The sequence below is a fragment of the Diorhabda carinulata genome, chromosome 5 (genome assembly GCF_026250575.1).
Source record: "Diorhabda carinulata isolate Delta chromosome 5, icDioCari1.1, whole genome shotgun sequence".
NCBI lineage: Eukaryota > Metazoa > Arthropoda > Insecta > Coleoptera > Chrysomelidae > Diorhabda > Diorhabda carinulata.
Window position 1 is genome coordinate 13,914,197 of NC_079464.1, and position 19,449 is coordinate 13,933,645.

Sequence of the window (19,449 nt, forward strand, 5' to 3'; positions counted from 1 at the left end):
AGAGTTGAATAAATAAACGTGCCATTTAGCAAAGCAAATAAATATTATATGATCGAATTTGTAGAATAAAACGCTCGTTATTAATATGTCTTTCGTCCATGTTTAGTCCACATTTTCGAGACCTCAGTCAACAACAGTAATTTTAGATGGACTTCCAGCGGAGTAAGGGCGTAGCCAAGGAAAGGGTTTTGGGTATTCGAACCCCCCACCCCACCAGGAATAAGCGAAATATTACCTAATATTATACCGAAAAAATACGAGGAGTAAAAGAGTTCAATTATTACATTTGAATATAGCGCCTATCGCCATCTTTTGACGAGAAGCAAACGTAGTTGCAGCCGAACTAGTGGACGTTGCGCACGTTATCGTCATCTGTAGTTGAGTAGACAAACCAATCCTTCCAAACTATATGTACAGTGAAGTAACCTACATTGAAACTTATTACTCCCGATATTCTACTGTAGATGTCAGGGTTTGTATGTTTGAATCTGACGTAATGAAAAATCTCATTTTTCAGCTTTATAATCTCACTCAATGACCTCATTTCTGAATACCCAATGAAAAATATCTTTCCCAAAGATAATAATTATGATAGATTTTTGTAAACTATTGAAATGTTAGTAATACCAAATGTCGTAACTACAAATAAAAACTGAGATTATTTAGAAATTCTGATTTAGTGAACAGAAAAAATACCTTGACCCTTCACAATTCAAAAATTAAACCATATTGAAAATACATATTTTAAAATACGGAATATTTTTTCATATCATATTCAATAAGTATTTTTAGACCACCTAAATTAGTATCTAAAAATGTCAATAGATTGTAAATTGTTCTAGTCATTTGTAAATAAACGTTCTTTTCTATTTTCAAAAAGAATATATTTTCACTTTACATATATAAACAAAACTTGTAAATATATTTAATTTATTTATTATTTTCAATCAGTTTTTGGTTCATAATTTCGAAGAGAAGGTCTAGCCCTTTTTGGTTAGCTTCTGCATAATAAGACAACGATTTCATCCGCTTCAACCAAGCGGCAATATTCGGGTGTTTTGTTTCGTCCAGAGGACAAAACACAGTCCAAGACGTAAGCGATGTAACGAACGAAAAATCGGCCACCGTTAAGTTATCTCCAGCAATAAATTTGTTTTTATCCAAAAATCTTTCAGTTATATTGAAAGCTTCTTCTAGTGCAGCTAGTTGCTTCGGCTGAGGATTCTTTGCTCCTTCGAAAATAACTGCTTTCTACAAAAACAAAAATATTGATATTCGTTATAGATCTTTACTCTGGCATTATTTTTTTGTTATACAGAATGATACATTAAAAAACATTATCGATCTAAAATCATGTTACAAAACTATTCAAATAGATAGAAGCGAATTTTTAATTTAGTTGATGATGTTAATATACTGTAGATTAAAATAAAAAGTGATTTTGCTAATGTTCATGACCCGTTATCATTGTTTACCAAACAATTAAAAGCTGATATAAAGAGCGTATCTTATTATGATTGAATTTCAATTTAGATTAAATTATCTACTTACCGAAATCATTAAACCTCTTATGAAAAGAATACTAGAATCAAAATGAAGACGGTGGTCAACAATTGCTCTTTGCTTTATGTCTTTTGGATACAAAGAGTCGCTTTTCCCATATTTAGATACGAGGTATGTCATTATAACATGGCTATCAATTACTATGAAACCGTCGTCATCCAAAACCGGAACAGTATGTTGAGGATTAATCTATAAAACCGTTGAATACCAAAGTATTTAAAAAATCTTTTTATTCATAATAGAATACGTTACACCTTAAGCAATAAAAAATATTTATTCTTCTTGTCTATATCTCTTGTCAAACTTAAAACAAGTTTTCAAAAACCCAGTTAATATAATCAAGCTCCCCACAAATTATCATGCTCCAAAAATTTTTAATTTAGAATTTTCAAGACACAAGTTTTCAAATCAAATAGGAAAATAATGAATTTTCCGAAGAACCGTGAATTATTCTAATAAAAATTTCATTATCATTCATTCTTCGTAATACATTTGAAACAACTACAAGAGAAAAAAGGATTATTGAAAACGTCCTTGCTTTTTATCAACGTTACTGAACTAACCAACCTGTCAGGAGACAGAATCTAAAAATATCGAGATGTGACGTTGAATACTTGATCTAAAGGAATTTGGAAGCATCTAAAATATTTGAGTTAGATCTAGAACATCATATTATGGCCGATACAAATAACCTAAATAAACATTATTCTTTACTATCAGAATGATAACAAAATAAATTGTATAAAATGTATCGAGTGAAGATAAATTGGTAAAAAAACTCAAAAAAGTAAATATGATTTTATGTATTCAATGTATATATTTACTTATTAACTGCTGTTAGGTACTAAGAGTAGTTCTCAATTTTGAAAATTGACCTTCATGTATTATTATTTGTACAGTTTCATGATACGAAACATTTATAGATATTTTTATTTCAAATAATTGTATGTTACTGAAAAAAATACTTTCAACGTAAATTGGTATTATTATAATCACATGTCGTGAACTGTAATGTCATAGCAGTTACTGATAGTAGATTGTTTGTGAGACTCTCTAAAGCTCGATTAATAGATTATACAAAATATTTTCCTTTATTTATTGCGTCCAATTCATTTTTAATTTTGGATGTTAATGAAAAATGTACTCCCAATAATTATTTCAAATAATAATTTATGCATTATTCCACGCAAACAAGTTTAAATATGTATATGTATGTTTCCACCTTTCCCCATAAAATAATGATAAATTTAAATCTACAAAAGTATAAAATTAAAATTGAAGACGAAGTTTATCTTGTAAGTCATAAATATAATTATCAATTATTATATTTTTTAAATGGAACAGTTGCAAAGTTGCCGTTAATTTAGAGAATATCGATATTAAAGAAATGAATTATTATAAAACTTCTTCCACGATTTCTTTTTGTTAAAATAATGAATAGCGTGGATAGTTTTTATATTTATTAACTTCTATATAAGAAAATGTTCAAAGACACTATCATTTGTCTAAAAAGTGCTCTGGCCATAACTTCTGACGTCTAACGTTGTTCGTTGCTTGCTTCGTTCATCTCGTTCACCCTCCTAGCTGTCACGTATTGTTAGTTTGTTTTTCTCGCGCACAGGACAGAGAACATAGACAATGATGAATAGAGTTGCTTCAATAAGTATCTGAGAATCAACACTTTTACTTCTAAGTATCTCTACGACGTAATTTTAGTTAATCCTGCAATTGTTTTACTATCCCTTTCAATTCTTTCAGGAGATATACAAGCCGCTTAGGAATTAAGGGAATTGTAGATCTTTTATTTTCCAATTGTTTCTTTACTTTATTAATTTGTTCAATTTTAAGTGTTTGTATTTTTAGAGATGGGAACTCAATAAGTACGCGCTAAGAAAATTATGTTAGCATAAATTAGCCTCGTGGATTAAATTATTTTTTAATTACAAACACGTGTATTTAAAAACTCAATATATTATAATTTAAAATACACAATTAAGAGAAAAAATAGTAGTTTTTTAATTTTTTTAAAAAAATTCTCATCAATTATCAAATTTTTTATATCTGGAAAAACTATATTTCAAGGTATTCACACCGATTAAGAGTCTACTATTCTAATTAGCCGCCTCTTGTAAGGTATAACAAACATAAATGGAACGTTTCATTTTTTCACAATGAAGATAATTTGAACGAAAATATTAAGAAGGTATTTTTCTTTTATGGACCAATTAGACATTCATAGGTCTTTTCGAGAAATAAACCAATAAGATTAATCCTTTTGATACAAATAATAACAAACGGTTTTGTTTATGCTCTCCGAAGTCTAAACCATCAACAAAACATACTAAACCGACTCTTCTTTCTAGTGCTTCACTTTTATAGCAAACGTTATACAGGGTCGGACAGATTTGGCCAAGCACCGAATTTGTGACTTTTACGATAAATGGTTTCAAATCAAATTTGTTTGTCACTTTTTTGAGATATAAAATTTCAAATGCTTTACCTCTTATTTATAATTTATTGACTACTTATGATATTTCTCAATTTACTGCTACCAGGTTTAGTGGGAGTCTGACTTACAGATAACGGTTTAACAATGCCAAATTCAATGGTAGGAGGGTTTGAAAATTATTGAAAACAAAAAGAACAATAAGTGAATCTTCAACTTTATTTATCTACCCTAGTTGTTCAAAGTGAAAACTATTGGCTTTCTGACAGTATCCTAATCTGTTAACAAATGACGAATTTTGAATCATTTCAGGCGTTATATTTGGTACCTTCACCCTGATTCGATCTTTAGTTCTTGGGAACGTAAACTCTTATAAACCATAAACTTCAAATAGCCCTAAAGAGAAAATCCAGTGGTGATTAAACAGGTGACCTTGCCGGCATTTGAAATAAAAATGTGGACTTTTCATTAGAACTTCGGCTGTCGTAATCGCTAAAATTCACGAATATCCCTTTGAATTGGTTGCCCCATATTGTCTAATTCAGTGATTTTTTAGTGTCTTAACCTAAACATTTAGTTTAAAGGAGAGATTCCATTAAAAATAGAACAAAATTGTAAGAAAAAATAGTTGTTTACTATTTGGGTTTGAATTTGTACGTATAATCTTCATAAGAAACTAATCTAATCACCAAACTGTCAGCGCAATATTTTATATTATAACGTCGACATTTATCATTTTAATTACATCATAATTATCATTGTTATAGTTGATAAATACAAATAATGATTGTAAAAGATAATACCTTGAGATATTCTGGTGACAAATGTTCTCCATTTAAAACATCTACTTCCTTCAAATTCAGTTCAACGCCGATAGCTTTCGCACATAACAACACAGATCTTACGGGGGGGCTAGCAAGAATATAATATAATGTGGGGGCCATTTCTATAATCTGTCGTCTCCAACTTTCGACTGAATTACTCGAATTGGATACGCAATTTATATGTGAACTTTAGCTTGTCCGATATACAGGATGCTCCACGTTGAGGTGAAATAATTTACAGGGTCACCATAGGTAGGAGAAAAGATTTAAAATGAGTATATATGTCCCATTTATAAGATTTCTAAGTATTTTTCAATTTTTTGGTACAGTAACACTCTCAGATCTATATAGGGTGGATAATTTTTTGAAAGTTCTGAAAATAAATCTTACTACTACGATAGAAAATTTTTAGTAATTAATGTGTAATTGTTAGACTTTAACATTTCCGATTTATTAGTTATTTTTTGTTATTTAAAGTTTATGAATTCAATATTTTGAAACTAAATTTATTGCTATTTTCCCGAATATCTATGGAGGTTATTTATAGATGTTGTTTTGTAATAATAAAAATCATCAATTTATTTTTTAAGGGTTGAAATTTTTATACTCCCAATAAAATAATAGTGAAGTTTTTCATGGCATGGGGTCATTTTGTCCAATAGTTAATACAGCCGATACCATTTTTTTAGTTTTCGCGATAATAATATATAGCTTTGTTAAATAAGAATAATTTGGAAATTAATATTGAAGAAGCTTTATTTTATTTTCTTTGGGGATTTTTATGAGTCGTCTCTATCTATAGAACGAATTCCTGCTTTTATCCGTTTGTATATGCGCTGTGATGTACCATAATGAAACGAATTCCTGCTATTAGAGTCTGAAAAAATAAAACTTCAAATGTCAAATTAAAATTTTCTTTGTATTTAATACTTAAATTCAAATATATTTTAATCCCGATTGAATAGCTTTACTCGAAATTTGGATATTTGATATTTAGGCATGATTATACTTTAACAGTGGAACAAAGAGGGCAGTGAACTGTCCAACTATAAACTTTGGCAGTGACGTATTTTAGAAAAGGTAAGGTTAGCTGTAATTTAATTTTTCATCGAAATATTAAACCTACATCGTAATTATTTTACGTAACCGTATCTATTTTCACAACATTTAGTTTTCAATATTGAATTGACGAGAATTTAATTCAATAGTTACAGGATCTCACTTGTCCATTTATGATTATTATGAAGTGTATCTGAGTTTTAATATTAGTAAGATTGTTCGTAAAATATTAACATTTTCATTATCCACTTTCAAATATGACTATTGAAACTTATTTATAGAAGTTTGAACTTTTGCTGAAGTTTTGCAAATATGATGAAATAATGCTCAGTCATTGTAAATAGATTAATAATGTTGTCTTTTTAGTCTGAAGATGGCTGTAAAACAGAAAGTAGTAGAGTGCGTAACTCCAACCAATGAGGCACGTTTGCAATTAATACTAAGAGCTCTACAGGCCATATCCCCCGATGATGGATTTCAAGATAAATTTTGTGCACAAATAGTGAAAAGTTTAGGAACGGTCCCCATTCCAACGGATCCATTGAGTTACATGAAATTCATCGAAGACATAAAGAAAGTTGAAAATATATTATCCAAGGAATGTTCAGATAAAAGACATATATATAAAGCTTTGTTAGATGAAATTTCAAATCTGGATTCACACAGACAATTATCACCAGCGATGTCTATAGTTCTACAACTGATAGACGTATCCACCATACCAAATGCCATCAAATACATATTAAACTGCAATTATCCCGAACAACAATTAGAGAAAGCCTTTTATACACTTTGTATATGGTTGAGACAGTGCACGTGGGTGGATAATTTAGGACCGTTAGTACTCGCTTTCATGAAAGGCTTAGAAGCTGAATATCATTATGATATTTTAACAGAAGTGACCTTAGTAACTATAGAACCATTATTTAAATTATTGATGTTTCCAAAGATAAGAAAAACTGTGGGGCCAGTTGTATTGTATATGTTGTCAAGGAATCAACATAATAACCCCCAAATATTCCACAAAGTGATACCTCTCACCGAAACCGTGTGTGAAAAATTAGATAAAGAAAGAAGCGATTCCAGTTTACAGTGTTTGAAAGAAATTGTAAATATATTTATGAGTTTAATGGAAACTTTTCCTGGATATCCTGATTTGTACCGATCTTTAAATGAAGTTTTGCAACCTTTCTGTGCAACTATAGACTATAAAAAACCTTTACAATTCAAACCTTGGTCGGGTTATACTCCTCAAACTGTAGATAATATGATACCAGTGGAAAAAGTTGGTTTGAACAATTTGGGAAATACCTGTTACATGAATAGCGTTCTGCAAGCTTTGTTCATGACTAAAATATTCAGAAATGAAGTTCTACGCCACAACAGGGATGTTTCTCAGTTATTTTCAAAGTTACAGGCGTTGTTTGTTCTATTGCAATTCTCTAAACGAAATTCTCTATCTCCCAATGATATTCTGCATGTATCAAGACCTCCAGGTTTCTCCTTAGGTCACCAACACGATAGTTCAGAATTTCTGGGGTATCTATTGGATACTCTTCACGAACAAGAAAAAAATGTAACCAACACAATAGAAAGCTGTTATGGGGGTATGTAAATATGTTTTTACTTTATTTTTATTAATATTCTTATCTGATTGACAATTTAGTCAATCAATCAATTTTTCTAAAATTGTTTGCCATGGTTTCTGGTATCTTATATCATTTACTATTGAAAAATTCTTATTATAATTTAATAAAATTTCATCATCAATGTCTTCTTGATATCGTAAAGGAAAGTCAAACAGAGATAAGGAATTGTCCTGGAGGAGAATTATCCATGTCAAAACTAATAATTACAGTTGTAGCAAATATGTAAAATGATAGTTATTAGCAAATATAGGAAATCGAGATGTTTTAAAACCATACAATTCTCTCTATGATTAGTATATAAATGCAATGTGAAGCCATGGAAGAAACCTGCCAAAGTAACCAAACTTCTAGACTAGAAGTCTCTTTCTACTGAGTGTTGAATTTCTTTTCTGAGTTAACATAATTTAATTTTTTAATTCTGAACATATTAAACATACAGAGACAAAAGTTTATCTTGTTGGTTTATTATTTGCAGTAAACAGTGTGTTTAGAATTGAATATTATCCACATCTTTCAATTCTTTTAATGGATCATTTTACAATTGAATTTTCTCTTAAGAAACTTTTCATTGATGTTTTAGTGTAAGGTAACATTTTTAGATGAAGGCGCTGTTGCTTTACTTCCAACAAAAGTTCAACAATCTTTTGGTGGTAAAACGATGACAGTATCAAGATGTGGGGAATGTACTACAACAAGCGAAAGAGTAGATCATTTTAGAGAGCTGCAACTGTCATTTCCCAATCATTCTGATAATCAATCTGTACAGACTTTACTTGATTATTACTTACAACCGGAAAAATTGAGCGGTGATAATCAGTACCACTGTGATATATGTAATCGACTGACGGATGGAGAAAAAGTCACTAAAATCGTTGAAGCACCTGCGAGGTTAATATTCACCCTAAAACATTTTAGGTCAGTATTTATTAAAATATAAGTTTAATTTACAAATGCGCTTGTGAGAAAATGACCAATACAGGTGAATTTTCCTCACAATTGTCCTACTTAGATTTAATCGAAGATTTTTTGAATGTGTTTAATTATTATTGTGTTTATTGATTTTAGTTTTTACTTATTCTATACTTGGAATTTTTCGAATTTAATAAGTAATCAATTCAATAATTATGATAGAAAATTTTTTGAACAACTCATCTGTTTTGATAAAGGAAATTCTTTATGCAGAAGTAAAATTCCCGGTCCCACCGAAAAACGTTGCTTTTAGAGGAGGTTCCTCGATGGTTTGGACGGGTATTTCAATGGAAGCAAAGATACAGTTTTTTTTATTGAAACTGGCGGTAGAACGGGGGATTAACGGCGAACCGATACCATGAAAAATTTTTATGGGATCTCGTCGCTTCATCGGTGAAAACTTTATTTTAATGGAGGACAATGCCCGTCCAAAACATCGAGCAAGATCGAGTAAAAAATCTTATTCGATCCCAGGAGAGGGAATACTAAATATTGATAGGTTAATATCAAATAAAAAATAACTGACGAACAACATGGAGCAAGTTAAAATGAATGGCTTTGAGATACTAAAATCAGAAAAAGAATAGGAATTACAATTGCTAGAGACTTTTGATACTAAAAACAGTCACATTGATCTTTATATATTTTTTCAATATTTAATGGGCGCATTGTATTAATTAGTTTCGGTTTGAGGAATGTGTAGAAGAAAAGCGATAAAAATAAAGTGACATATTTTTAGGTACGATCCAACATCACATCAACGTACAAAACTACTACAAACCGTCGTGCTCGACGATCGGCTAACGTTAGATTCTCACATTTACGAATTGTACGCTGCCGTTGTACATTGTGGTTTTAGCGTCGATTCTGGACATTATTACACGTTAGCGAAAGATAAATCACAATGGTATAAATTCAATGATAGTTGTGTAAGTAAAGCGACTACGGAAGATCTAAAACGATTGAAGCCCCCGGAAACCGCTTACATATTATTTTATAGTAGACAAGACGTCGACGAACCGGAAAATATATCATCGACAATACTTTCTAATAAATTACAAATAATCTTAGCTAAAGATCAATCTGAATCGGAAACCGAAAAAAGACAACAGTCCAATAGATCTTTTAATTTTAAACAAAATAGGAACGACGAACCTCCTCCTCCTAGTTGCGGAGGAGGAGGTTTTTCGACCTCGGGTAATATGTTGGTATGTTAGATTATATCTATTTTGAAAATTTATTGTAAATAAAATTTATTTGCTTAATTATAGGTATTGTATTTATACACAATTAATAAAATTATCTAGCTTATTATATAGAAACTATTTATGAATATTCATCTTTATTTTGTTTGCACAACGAAATTCAAATACGTCCACCTTCAATTTAATTTATTTCCTTTTATATATAAGATTTCGAAATTTCATAGAAAATCGTTTCTTTTTTTTCTTCGAATGGATGAAATTATGTATCAATAACTGATTTATGGTGTATTTGATAAATATATTACGTTAAATCTGATTTCAAAAAACGACTTTTATTAACTCAGTTTGGTGAAAAATTTTTAACAAAAATTAGCAATTCCCATTTAAATTTAGGTGGTTCCACTGAAATTTGTGAAAGAATAGAATAGAGTCAACATTTTGTCAAAATTTAGTTACAGAAGCAAACTATATATAATTTCAACTCTACAGTGTGATAGGTTCACTATAACTTCTTGCCTTAACCCATTTTGATTTCTTGAATCTCTGTTTTCTCTATATGTCATACCGTATATATTTTCACCTTGTCGTCGTTCCAATTATTAAATGGTAACGACAACAATTCTGTTATAATCAAATAGAGCCAACACGATGCGCCACTTAGCACTATGCTGATCGGTCACGATTCAACTCCTTTTTTATGGCCGAACATTGCTCACCGGCCACGAGTAAACCTGTGATGCACTTGATGTTCAGTATAGTACAAGCTGTTTGCCCCGACAAATCTGTTGTTACAAAAAATATTTTAAAAAAAACTTATGACGAAAGGCAATAAAGAATCTTTAAATGAATTAGAAAGTGAATTTACATTCTTTCCGATAACCAAGCGGTCTTGAACACTAGCTAACGGAAACAGAATAAACCTCATGTAGCTACCAGGGTATATCAGGTAACTAGGAAGCAACAATCGTGTTAAAAAAAAAAGGAGCAACGACTCCATATTATGAACTGGAACTCTATTGACCGTCTTACTAAAAGGTTAACCATATCAGTTAAAAAGTCTGAGAAACTTCTGGAGATGTCCAAAAATGACATTTAACTGATGGTATGTCTTTTGATAAATCAATTCCCCGACCTTAGGACTATAAGATTCTAACACCGCGTTTGTCCGGTTCATTTAAGAAAAGGGCTTAGATACCTCGAAGGTTTAGTATTAACACCTTGTGGTTAGGAGGTGGTGGAGGTTTAAAATATTCTGTTGTTGCATTTTTAAAGTTTTTGTAATAAAACTATTGTACAATCTGGTGCTAAAAGTAAGGTAGCTCCTATAAGGAGAGTTGAGCTTTAGGACTGTACGATTTATCCCGAAATATTCTCGAAATTCTTCAAAGTAACCTCACAAATTTAAATACTTGTCTAGACCATACTAACCAATCAGTCGTTAACCTATACCTTGTCATGTTCCACATTACCTGATAGTCATTCCAAAATCGTGTGTTTCGATAAACTTTTGAGGTTCCAGATTGCATGAAATCAATCCCGATCCCAAAACACAGTCACCATAATCTCCCCTCCCATTTCCGTGCAACCCTCAGTAAAAACCATGCGCCACATGCAGATGTGCTAAACGGATAAACTCTTCGCCATAAACCTCAGTCATTTACAGATGAATCTTCACAGGCGATAACTTCTTTGTATGGAAAATCTGGGGAACCACTGTGCACGGCTCTGAGACTAGTATCTTTGCTTGAGGCATTGGATTTTTGGTACAAATTTCGTAGAAAGCTATAGGTAAAATTTTGTTCACGAAATCTCGTTTTAGTTGTCTAGGATTTATGGTTACGCTGAAAGTGGATCCCAACTTAATTTTTCTGCATAACAACATTTGTTGGTAGCTTTTATAGAATTCCAATTTAATATTTTTTAAAAGTTCCAACAACATGTATGTTTTGAAGCTTCAGTTTATACTTGAAAGAAGATATGATAATTTATACAGAGTACTTTAAAGGAAAAATCTATCATAATATCAACTAGTACTCTACTATCTACACTATAAAGAAACAGACTGAAAGAGACAAAACCTTCGGAGCTAATGGATATGTTGAGTGTAACAAATTAACTAGTGCTTGAAGTATTTGAGGTAAATAAAAAAACTCGCAGTTGTGAATTGTTTTTATTTTTCGTGCATTCTTCAATATCATGTTAACAAGAACAAGTACGAGGGTTTTTCATAATATAACTTTGGAAAAAAGTTAAGAAAAACTCGATATGGTTTTAACTGAACGAAAAATTGCTAAAAATATTTCGAATTCGAATAAAAAAATTATATCTTATCATGTAAAAAGCTCATTTTGGTAACACAAAATGTCAAGAGACCTAGCGAGAAAGTACAAAAAATATATTTTCTGGAACGAGGTTTTCCACAAAGTTATACCACTTACGAATAACCCTGTATACAATTTATATTTATAAAATACAATCAAATTTTCGTCAAAAAATTCCACCATCTCTATACTTGCTTATCCGTAATGTTCACATTAATCTATTGACTTGTTTAATAATATGCTCTACAAAATATTTAATTATGTACAAAGTACATATTTGTTATAAAATAAACATCGTTAGTATTACATAAAACAATTTTTTCGATTACATTTTAATAATAAACGTTAAACATTTTGTTACTATCAATGTAGATGGACAATCACAAATGGATCCAGAAAAAAAAAGTAAAAGCACCACAAGTTCAAAATCTTTTAAATACTTTGAGATTTGACAGATCATAGAAATAAACAGTAAATATTTAGAAGTGCGCACCAAACTTATTCAGAAAATTTTTACACATATATAGGATTGTTTCTTAGTACTCCGAAGGTACTTAAAAAGTTGAGGAGGCACATATTTTCCGCCATAACACTGATTACCTTAGGCATATTGAATGTTCAATAATTATCCAATCATATCGGATTAGGCCGTCATCTATAGCAATAGCACATGAGATTTAAAAACAAAGATTAGAACCTAACCTAACTAACCTCCTTCTCCCTTTACCTCTTCTATTGTGTAAAATTTTGAACTGGTAGCTCTGTTGAGAATTTTGTCACAACTTTTGATTTCGATGGTGAACACGTTCGGAAATTGATCCGAGTTAATAGGGTGATAGTCATATCTGATTCTTCTTACCCTGGTGGACCAGTAGGTAAACGTGATCAGCTGAGGATTTTTTCATTTGTCTATGGTTTTTTGAAATGTTAAAATTATTTTTTCCCCTTAAATGGTTGTCTAACCATTCTCATGAGCAGCGTAATTGCTAGATTACTGAGGTTTTCATACGTAAAAAAAAATTAACGTGAAACGTGAACGAAAACAGCGATCAAATTGTCGTTCTAGGTTATGATTCGCAATCAGCTGACTCAGATGCCATGACGGATTTGTGGTAAAACGATAATTCTTACGTATCTTATGTCCATCAACAGATATACAAATAGTATATTTCAAAAGTGCTTTTATTGGGCGAAAAAATATTAATTAAAAAAAAAACTTCATGTATGTAAATTTAACACTTTTACACATCGACTCATGTAGCTTTAAAAGATGACCTTTTTATGAATTAATCAGTTGAACACTATATTTAAAGTTATTTTTGTCGATCTACATGATAACGAATATTCTATATTATTTTTAATTCGAGGCATAAATATTTAAATATTGTAATATGTAGTGCGATTTTATATAAGCCCCTTTTTTTCTAATTATCAAAAATAACTTTACTAGTACATTTATCTTTTAAATGTTCCAAGGTATGAGTTGCAATTCGGACATGTGTGGGATACGTCCAAACATTTGTCTATACAACACGGAATCAGGCAACATCCAAAGAAGCATCTGTAAAAAAGCAATTATTATTTAAATTTTCAATCGAATCGGGACTGAAATGTGAAATTCATAAAACGGTTGATATACAATTGTTCCATCGCCTAAAACGTTTTAGATTTAGTTAAACGTTTATTTTCGGTTTTCCAATTAATGAGACAATCTGTATACACCAAGATTAATTTACATATATAAAAGAATCGAGGCTCTTCCCACAATTGTTAACCTAACAAGGTCATACCTATTATTTGAAATAAATATTGTATTAGTGATAGGTACATTCTAGAAAAAAATAAAATGAATTTTTGATTATAGCAGAATTTTATATCATAAAAACTCGTTAAAATATTTATTTCCATCCATCTATGATGTAGAGTTAATTTGATAACGTAGCATATGGTGTGGGTGAGGCAAACAAGTGAGAGTAATCATCCAAAGTCAATAATAGCCATTACCAGTGACTCTTAAATAATAAAAAAGGGAGTTACTTCATATTTTATATCATTTTGTTGTCACAATTTAATTGTTGACTTAAGTCATCACCGCTACCAACAGAGAAAAATAAAAAAAACTATAACAATATAACCGGATTCCAATTGGTTCTTAAACAGTTAAGTGATGAGACTAGTTGTTGTGATTGGTTGAAAATAATTGATGGCGATAGGATACAAAGAAAAAAATTATGGATTGGCAAATGCGTAGCGCGATTTCAGATCCTATCAGATAAACTTAATAAAATTTCGGGCAGGAAATTGAATAGCATTGAACAAAATCGAGTAAGGAAGCTACAGATTTTTTGTAGAGACTTTTGACCGCGAGCGTGTGTTAATTTTTTTAAAAATGAACTTTCTGATTTCGATCAAAAATAACGCGGACGTTGTAGTTGACGTATCTCCAAAACGAATTCGTAGCGAGTAGGCGGTTGGCTATACATTATGTATGTATATTTAATACGTATGTTTATTTATAGACCTAGGGAATCGTATATGTGATGTTTATAACTTTTTAATTAGTTAATCTGTGCAAACTCTACTTCCTCCATATTGAGTCACGTATATTCGTAGCTTCAATAATAAATAAACGTTTTACATAATCTAAATATTGTTTTTTTTTTTAAATTCAATATGTAGTACTACAAAAATTAGTATTAATGATAATTTCTTTTAAACTTAACAGGTGCTCATCAGTCTCGAACTTCCCTATATAAAGCAATTAGATAATCAATTAATTATCTATGGCAATTATATACGATAAAAAAAGGTCATGACGTAATCGTTTGAAGTAAACTAGTTATCAACGTGAATTATTGGAATATTGTAGGAGGAAATTATTAATAATCGTTTATAGTTGTAACATATTAACTTTATTAATGATAGCGATGACATAATTATTACACAAAAATGGTTTTTATGTACCTAAAATGTGAGTATTGATTTTAAATTTGAAAAAATATGAATATCGGAAATATTTTCAGATTATACTCACCCTATTAAACAAAGTATTGTCCCTGAAACGTATGCGATACATCCAGGTTGAGATTTGGTTGTCGTGTCTATTTCAGCATAACAATATGGGCATATCATATGCGTTGGATGTTTTCCTACTGGCACGACAGTCGTTACAATTTCTGGACCTTTTACAACTGCAATAAAAAAATTAAGGGCTTTTATTAAATTTTATTTAACGTGGAGCGTTTGAATAACACCTTGGTCGAACAAAAGGCACGAGTACGATTCCGTGCCTGGATTTTGTAAATCGACCCAAAATAAGTCGAAAATGAAGAATAACATTTTTCGATATTTCGCTTCGTTTTCGAGATATCGATACTTGAAGTTGGGATAATTTATTTTTATTCAATATTTATATATATCGACCTAACCTAATCTAACCTAACCTTCTCGTGGTGCACTTTGAGTGTAAAATGTTCAAAAATCGTGAATTTTTTACAGCCATAATTGTCTAAAAAATTTTCTTCGCGTGAGGATTATTTTAGTTTTATTTTATTATTATTTTTTTTTATTTTGGGGGGTTTCGACCCTGGACCCTGGTCTGACCAAAAGCCACAGACCGCTAGGAACGGGTGAGTTTGGAAAGGGGAGATTGGGGGCAGATACATTCGAAGGGGGTAGATTTGGAATGATTTTTTTTATTCGGTTGAGTTTGTCGTTAAAAATAGGATAAATTATGCAAAAATAATTGCTAGAGAACTTTTCCAGGATAATTGTGAAATAATACAGTGGTCTAGCTTTTCAATTATAAAAAAACGAAAATAAATAACTTTTGAAAGCATTCAGAACGTAATTTTGGATCGAAAGAGGATATTTTTACATTAAATTATTAATTAAATCTTCAAATTATCAGTAAATATTTTTTTTTATTTTGTAAATAATGAAAAACAACCGACAATTCTTTATGAAAAGCATCAAATTATTCATGCATTTATCGTATGTTAAGTTATATTCATCACAGAGTGATGAAAGTTATCAAAAATGGCTCATTTTGTTATAAAAATCTGTTTTTTTCAATATAATTTTGGAGTATCAGGATAAATAATGTAAAAATTAAATAAAAAATCATTTCTTATTGAGTTACAAGATTTATATTGAATTTGAAGTGATAAAATATTCATTTGAAACGAAATATTGAACACCATCTGTTCAATAAAGCGAATTTTGAACTAACGTTTGATTATAACTTCAAGTATCGATATCTCGAAAACGAAGTGAGATATCAAAAAATTATTCGTACGCTCCCCAATAAAAGTATTGCTCCGATGAGCGCTTTCTTACTCAAAAAAGAATTAAGAGTAATTTTGAAATTTTTAGAAGGCCTTTGAAATCACAGAGGAAAAATATTTGAAACAGTATAGTAGAAAAAAGTTATTATTGTACAAAACAATGATTGTTCCGACTATACTGTATGGGTGTTGGTCCTAGGTGCTAAATTAGTACAGTGCTGCAAAAATATTAGTGGGGGAGAGAGAAGTACTAAAAAAATACTAAAGGGTGTGAAAATTAACAGTCTTGGAGAAGAAGAACAGAGAATTTGCGTAATATTAAACTTAGTTTAATATTACGCAAATAGTAACAGCCCAGACGCAGAAATTTCAAAATTGAATTTTTTTTCAGAAATTAGAAAAAAAATCATGTTTTTGTCATTTCTTACAGCTTTTTTGCAAAAAAAAATAATGATTATATTGCGATTTTAAGTTGATATACAGTGAAACACAATGAAAAAAGTTTTGCCAATTTTAAAAATGATTGTTTCTTTTCAAACTAGCGTCTGAGCGTTCTGAGAAGAATGCATTTGAAACAATAACCTTAGCAAGCAACGCTTCGTTTTCAACAAATGTCGAGTTACAATGTGTCTTAAAATTTCCACCTAAATATATAAAAATACATCCCATGACGGTTTACATAATATCTGCGAGCCCCCAAATTCATGCCTACCTGATTGAATCCATTCAATTCTACTTTACTTTGATTCAAACTGTATAAAATCGTAAGTATAATGAATATAGGGAACATTTGATCTTATTTTAATAAAAATTCTAATGAAATCAACCCATCTAAATTAGATTATGTTGTCATTTAGTTCTAAATTTTATTAATATTTATGTTTATATATGTAAATTGAAACCACAAAATATTTTGATGGAATATTTGACCTTCTAAACAAACAACGCGTCAAATTGTTGTTATTTGCCATATGTCCTACTTAGTGGTGACATCACGTAGGTTGGGCAGTCACTAAATGGTAATACTTCTTATAATTAATTACTAAACATCGTTACTTGGCAGAAATATTAATCAATTACTATAGTACGAGTTTTTACAATGTTATATTTATGTACTAGCTTTATCTAATACATATTTTCGCTTTACAAAGAAAATCCAAATTATTTCTTTAAATACTAATCCTAAACCAGAAGGGTGGAATTTTTAGTACCCCATCGGAAAGGGATACAAACATATCTACAACCACCTTTAAAACTAACTAGCATCTCGTCTATTGTCGCAGAACGTTTCAATTCATATACATTTTAACAATTGTCCTGAAACCACTGCATCAAAGTTTTAATCATTATGATACATCCTTTTGGACGGTCCAGAAATTATTTATGCGTCTAGCAGACCATCGTAACTGATTTTTTGATCTCGATTTAATTTATACTTTATACACTTAATTCGATGAAAATATCTGTTCATCCTGATTATATTCACCGGGATTCATAAATTCCTTCATGTATCCTTTGTATGAGAGTAAGGAAGATAGTGGGCGAGTGAGTATTTTCCTTTTTCCGATTCACGAATCATCAATATCTTTTACTTCTCAGCATATACAAGAAAATGCTACATAATGCTATCTAATTGGCAAATTAAATGTTTTCTTTTTTTTGTTGAAGGACGACCGCCAATCAATTCAGTTATCTGACCTTTTGTGATTTGTGTTTTGAAAGCTTAGTAACTAAGGCTTAACACGTGCCGGAAAATAATCTCATCTCGGTTTTTTCATAGTATATTTCCAAGAAAAATAATATTGTTGACACTAACCTAACCATTTAATTTCTATGATTTAATTTAAACATTTATTCCTTATATAATACTATCTGAGGTAAATGTCTTTGTGACATTCAAAAGTTATTATTCTCTCAATATATATATATCGTCGGAATTTTAGGTCCCTTTTAATTGTAATTGGTTTTTAATAGGTAATAATCTTGTTGTTTTGACCTACTATCGACCTGATTTCAGTTAAATGTTAATTTTATGACTTCAAGGTCTCCATATAATATGTTTGTTTATTTTTCTTTATTAGATACTTCAAAATATATTTCACTATTATTTATAACTACTTATTATTTTTGGGTAATTTCTAAAAGTTTACGAACTAAAAATTGGGTAACTTTTCAAAAGGTTTCGAGTTTTTTATTATCATATTTAATATTCAAATTCTCATTGTCTATAAAAATAAACCAGTCTCGAATCAAATCGAAGTCACCTCTAACAAGAAGATAACTGCGTCATCATTATATCCACTTCAGGCTATTACCTTCATTAAATTAAAACACCCGATATAAATATCTAGGTATATAATTTCAAAAGTTAATATTCATTCCCTCTTAAATCCTTATTAAATTGCATTTTCTCTTATTCATATGTCTTTTTGATAAATTTATATTATAAGAGATTGGTAGTCGAAAATACTTACAGGAATGGTTAGGTACGTAAGGACTAGAGGGTGGAACACCCCCAACGGCTTGTGCATAACTTGGCGGAGCAGCTTGCGGGGGCCCATAGGGAGGGGGCATCGAATAATTACTTTTACTCATATTCACACAATAAAAATACTCGCACTAAATCTAAATATATCGTTTATTTCACCAAACACCTTGCGACACTCACTCGCTTACTAATTTTAACAATACTTGGGTCAACAGAATGATAATTGGGTTATGCGAAATCGAGCGCGTTATACAAAACACTTTTTTAATTTGAAGATCAGCGTGAAAATGTTGCGGAGGTCATTCTCTATATTTACTTTATTGCGAACGACGAGAGAATGAAATCGAACTGCGAAACTAAATCGAACGGCGTAACTACCAATACGGTCAGCAACGTGATTTATACAAAACTATAGTGTTGTAAGTCTAGCGAGCTTACTTTCTATCTACTCGTATTATTCCGAGCTCTTTTGTTGATATTCTAATAGTTCGAGGTCATCTTCCATGTGAAACGATTTCTTCTACTCAATATAAAGATTTAGGCAGACCTCTGATAACGACAATCTTAAACAAGTATGTAATGACGTGGATACACAAGGTGTTCTCACAAATACATAATGTTTTTTTTTAATCTAACACA

At 30.5% G+C, this 19,449-nt stretch overlaps 3 protein-coding genes across 4 annotated transcripts; 1 reads left to right on the forward strand and 2 right to left on the reverse strand.

Annotated features, from left to right (window-relative positions):
- Positions 1-859: 859 nt before the first annotated feature.
- Positions 860-5,011, reverse strand: LOC130893706 (glutathione S-transferase 1-like). The gene is made up of 3 exons (XM_057800019.1): positions 4,813-5,011; positions 1,552-1,752; positions 860-1,251 (listed from the first exon to the last, which is right to left on the reverse strand). The coding sequence occupies exons 1-3, from the start codon at positions 4,951-4,953 to the stop codon at positions 931-933; spliced, it is 663 nt and encodes a 220-aa protein (XP_057656002.1). The 5' UTR covers positions 4,954-5,011; the 3' UTR covers positions 860-930.
- A 645-nt stretch (positions 5,012-5,656) lies between these two features.
- On the forward strand, positions 5,657-9,832 carry LOC130893707 (ubiquitin carboxyl-terminal hydrolase 38). 2 transcript variants are annotated; one of them, XM_057800020.1, is made up of 4 exons: positions 5,657-5,913; positions 6,259-7,499; positions 8,141-8,456; positions 9,250-9,832. In XM_057800020.1, the coding sequence occupies exons 2-4, from the start codon at positions 6,266-6,268 to the stop codon at positions 9,725-9,727; spliced, it is 2,028 nt and encodes a 675-aa protein (XP_057656003.1). In that variant the 5' UTR covers positions 5,657-5,913; positions 6,259-6,265; the 3' UTR covers positions 9,728-9,832. The 2 variants fall into 2 exon arrangements, with proteins under 2 accessions (XP_057656003.1, XP_057656004.1); XM_057800021.1 differs by having other exon boundaries at positions 5,907-6,101.
- Positions 9,833-11,870: 2,038 nt separating this feature from the next.
- On the reverse strand, positions 11,871-19,425 carry LOC130893708 (LITAF domain-containing protein). The gene is made up of 3 exons (XM_057800023.1): positions 18,797-19,425; positions 15,071-15,227; positions 11,871-13,597 (listed from the first exon to the last, which is right to left on the reverse strand). Exons 1-3 carry the CDS (start codon positions 18,915-18,917, stop codon positions 13,492-13,494), a joined length of 384 nt encoding a protein of 127 aa, XP_057656006.1. The 5' UTR covers positions 18,918-19,425; the 3' UTR covers positions 11,871-13,491.
- Positions 19,426-19,449: the final 24 nt, after the last annotated feature.

What these genes read in the sequence shown, in the direction of transcription:
- LOC130893706 (XM_057800019.1), bottom strand. Translation starts at nt 4,953, where the DNA reads ATGGCCCCCACATTATATTATATTCTTGCTAGCCCCCCCGTAAGATCT. An exon ending in TGTCACCAGAATATCTCAAG is followed by an intron (nt 1,753 to 4,812) that starts GTATTATCTTTT and finishes ACGGTTTTATAG; the next exon opens with ATTAATCCTCAACATACTGT. An exon ending in TAAGAGGTTTAATGATTTCG is followed by an intron (nt 1,252 to 1,551) that starts GTAAGTAGATAA and finishes TTGTTTTTGTAG; the next exon opens with AAAGCAGTTATTTTCGAAGG.
- LOC130893707 (XM_057800020.1), top strand. Translation starts at nt 6,266, where the DNA reads ATGGCTGTAAAACAGAAAGTAGTAGAGTGCGTAACTCCAACCAATGAG. An exon ending in AATAGAAAGCTGTTATGGGG is followed by an intron (nt 7,500 to 8,140) that starts GTATGTAAATAT and finishes TAACATTTTTAG; the next exon opens with ATGAAGGCGCTGTTGCTTTA. An exon ending in TTCACCCTAAAACATTTTAG is followed by an intron (nt 8,457 to 9,249) that starts GTCAGTATTTAT and finishes ACATATTTTTAG; the next exon opens with GTACGATCCAACATCACATC.
- LOC130893708 (XM_057800023.1), bottom strand. Translation starts at nt 18,917, where the DNA reads ATGAGTAAAAGTAATTATTCGATGCCCCCTCCCTATGGGCCCCCGCAA. An exon ending in TTACGTACCTAACCATTCCT is followed by an intron (nt 15,228 to 18,796) that starts GTAAGTATTTTC and finishes TTTTTATTGCAG; the next exon opens with TTGTAAAAGGTCCAGAAATT. An exon ending in ACAATACTTTGTTTAATAGG is followed by an intron (nt 13,598 to 15,070) that starts GTGAGTATAATC and finishes GCTTTTTTACAG; the next exon opens with ATGCTTCTTTGGATGTTGCC.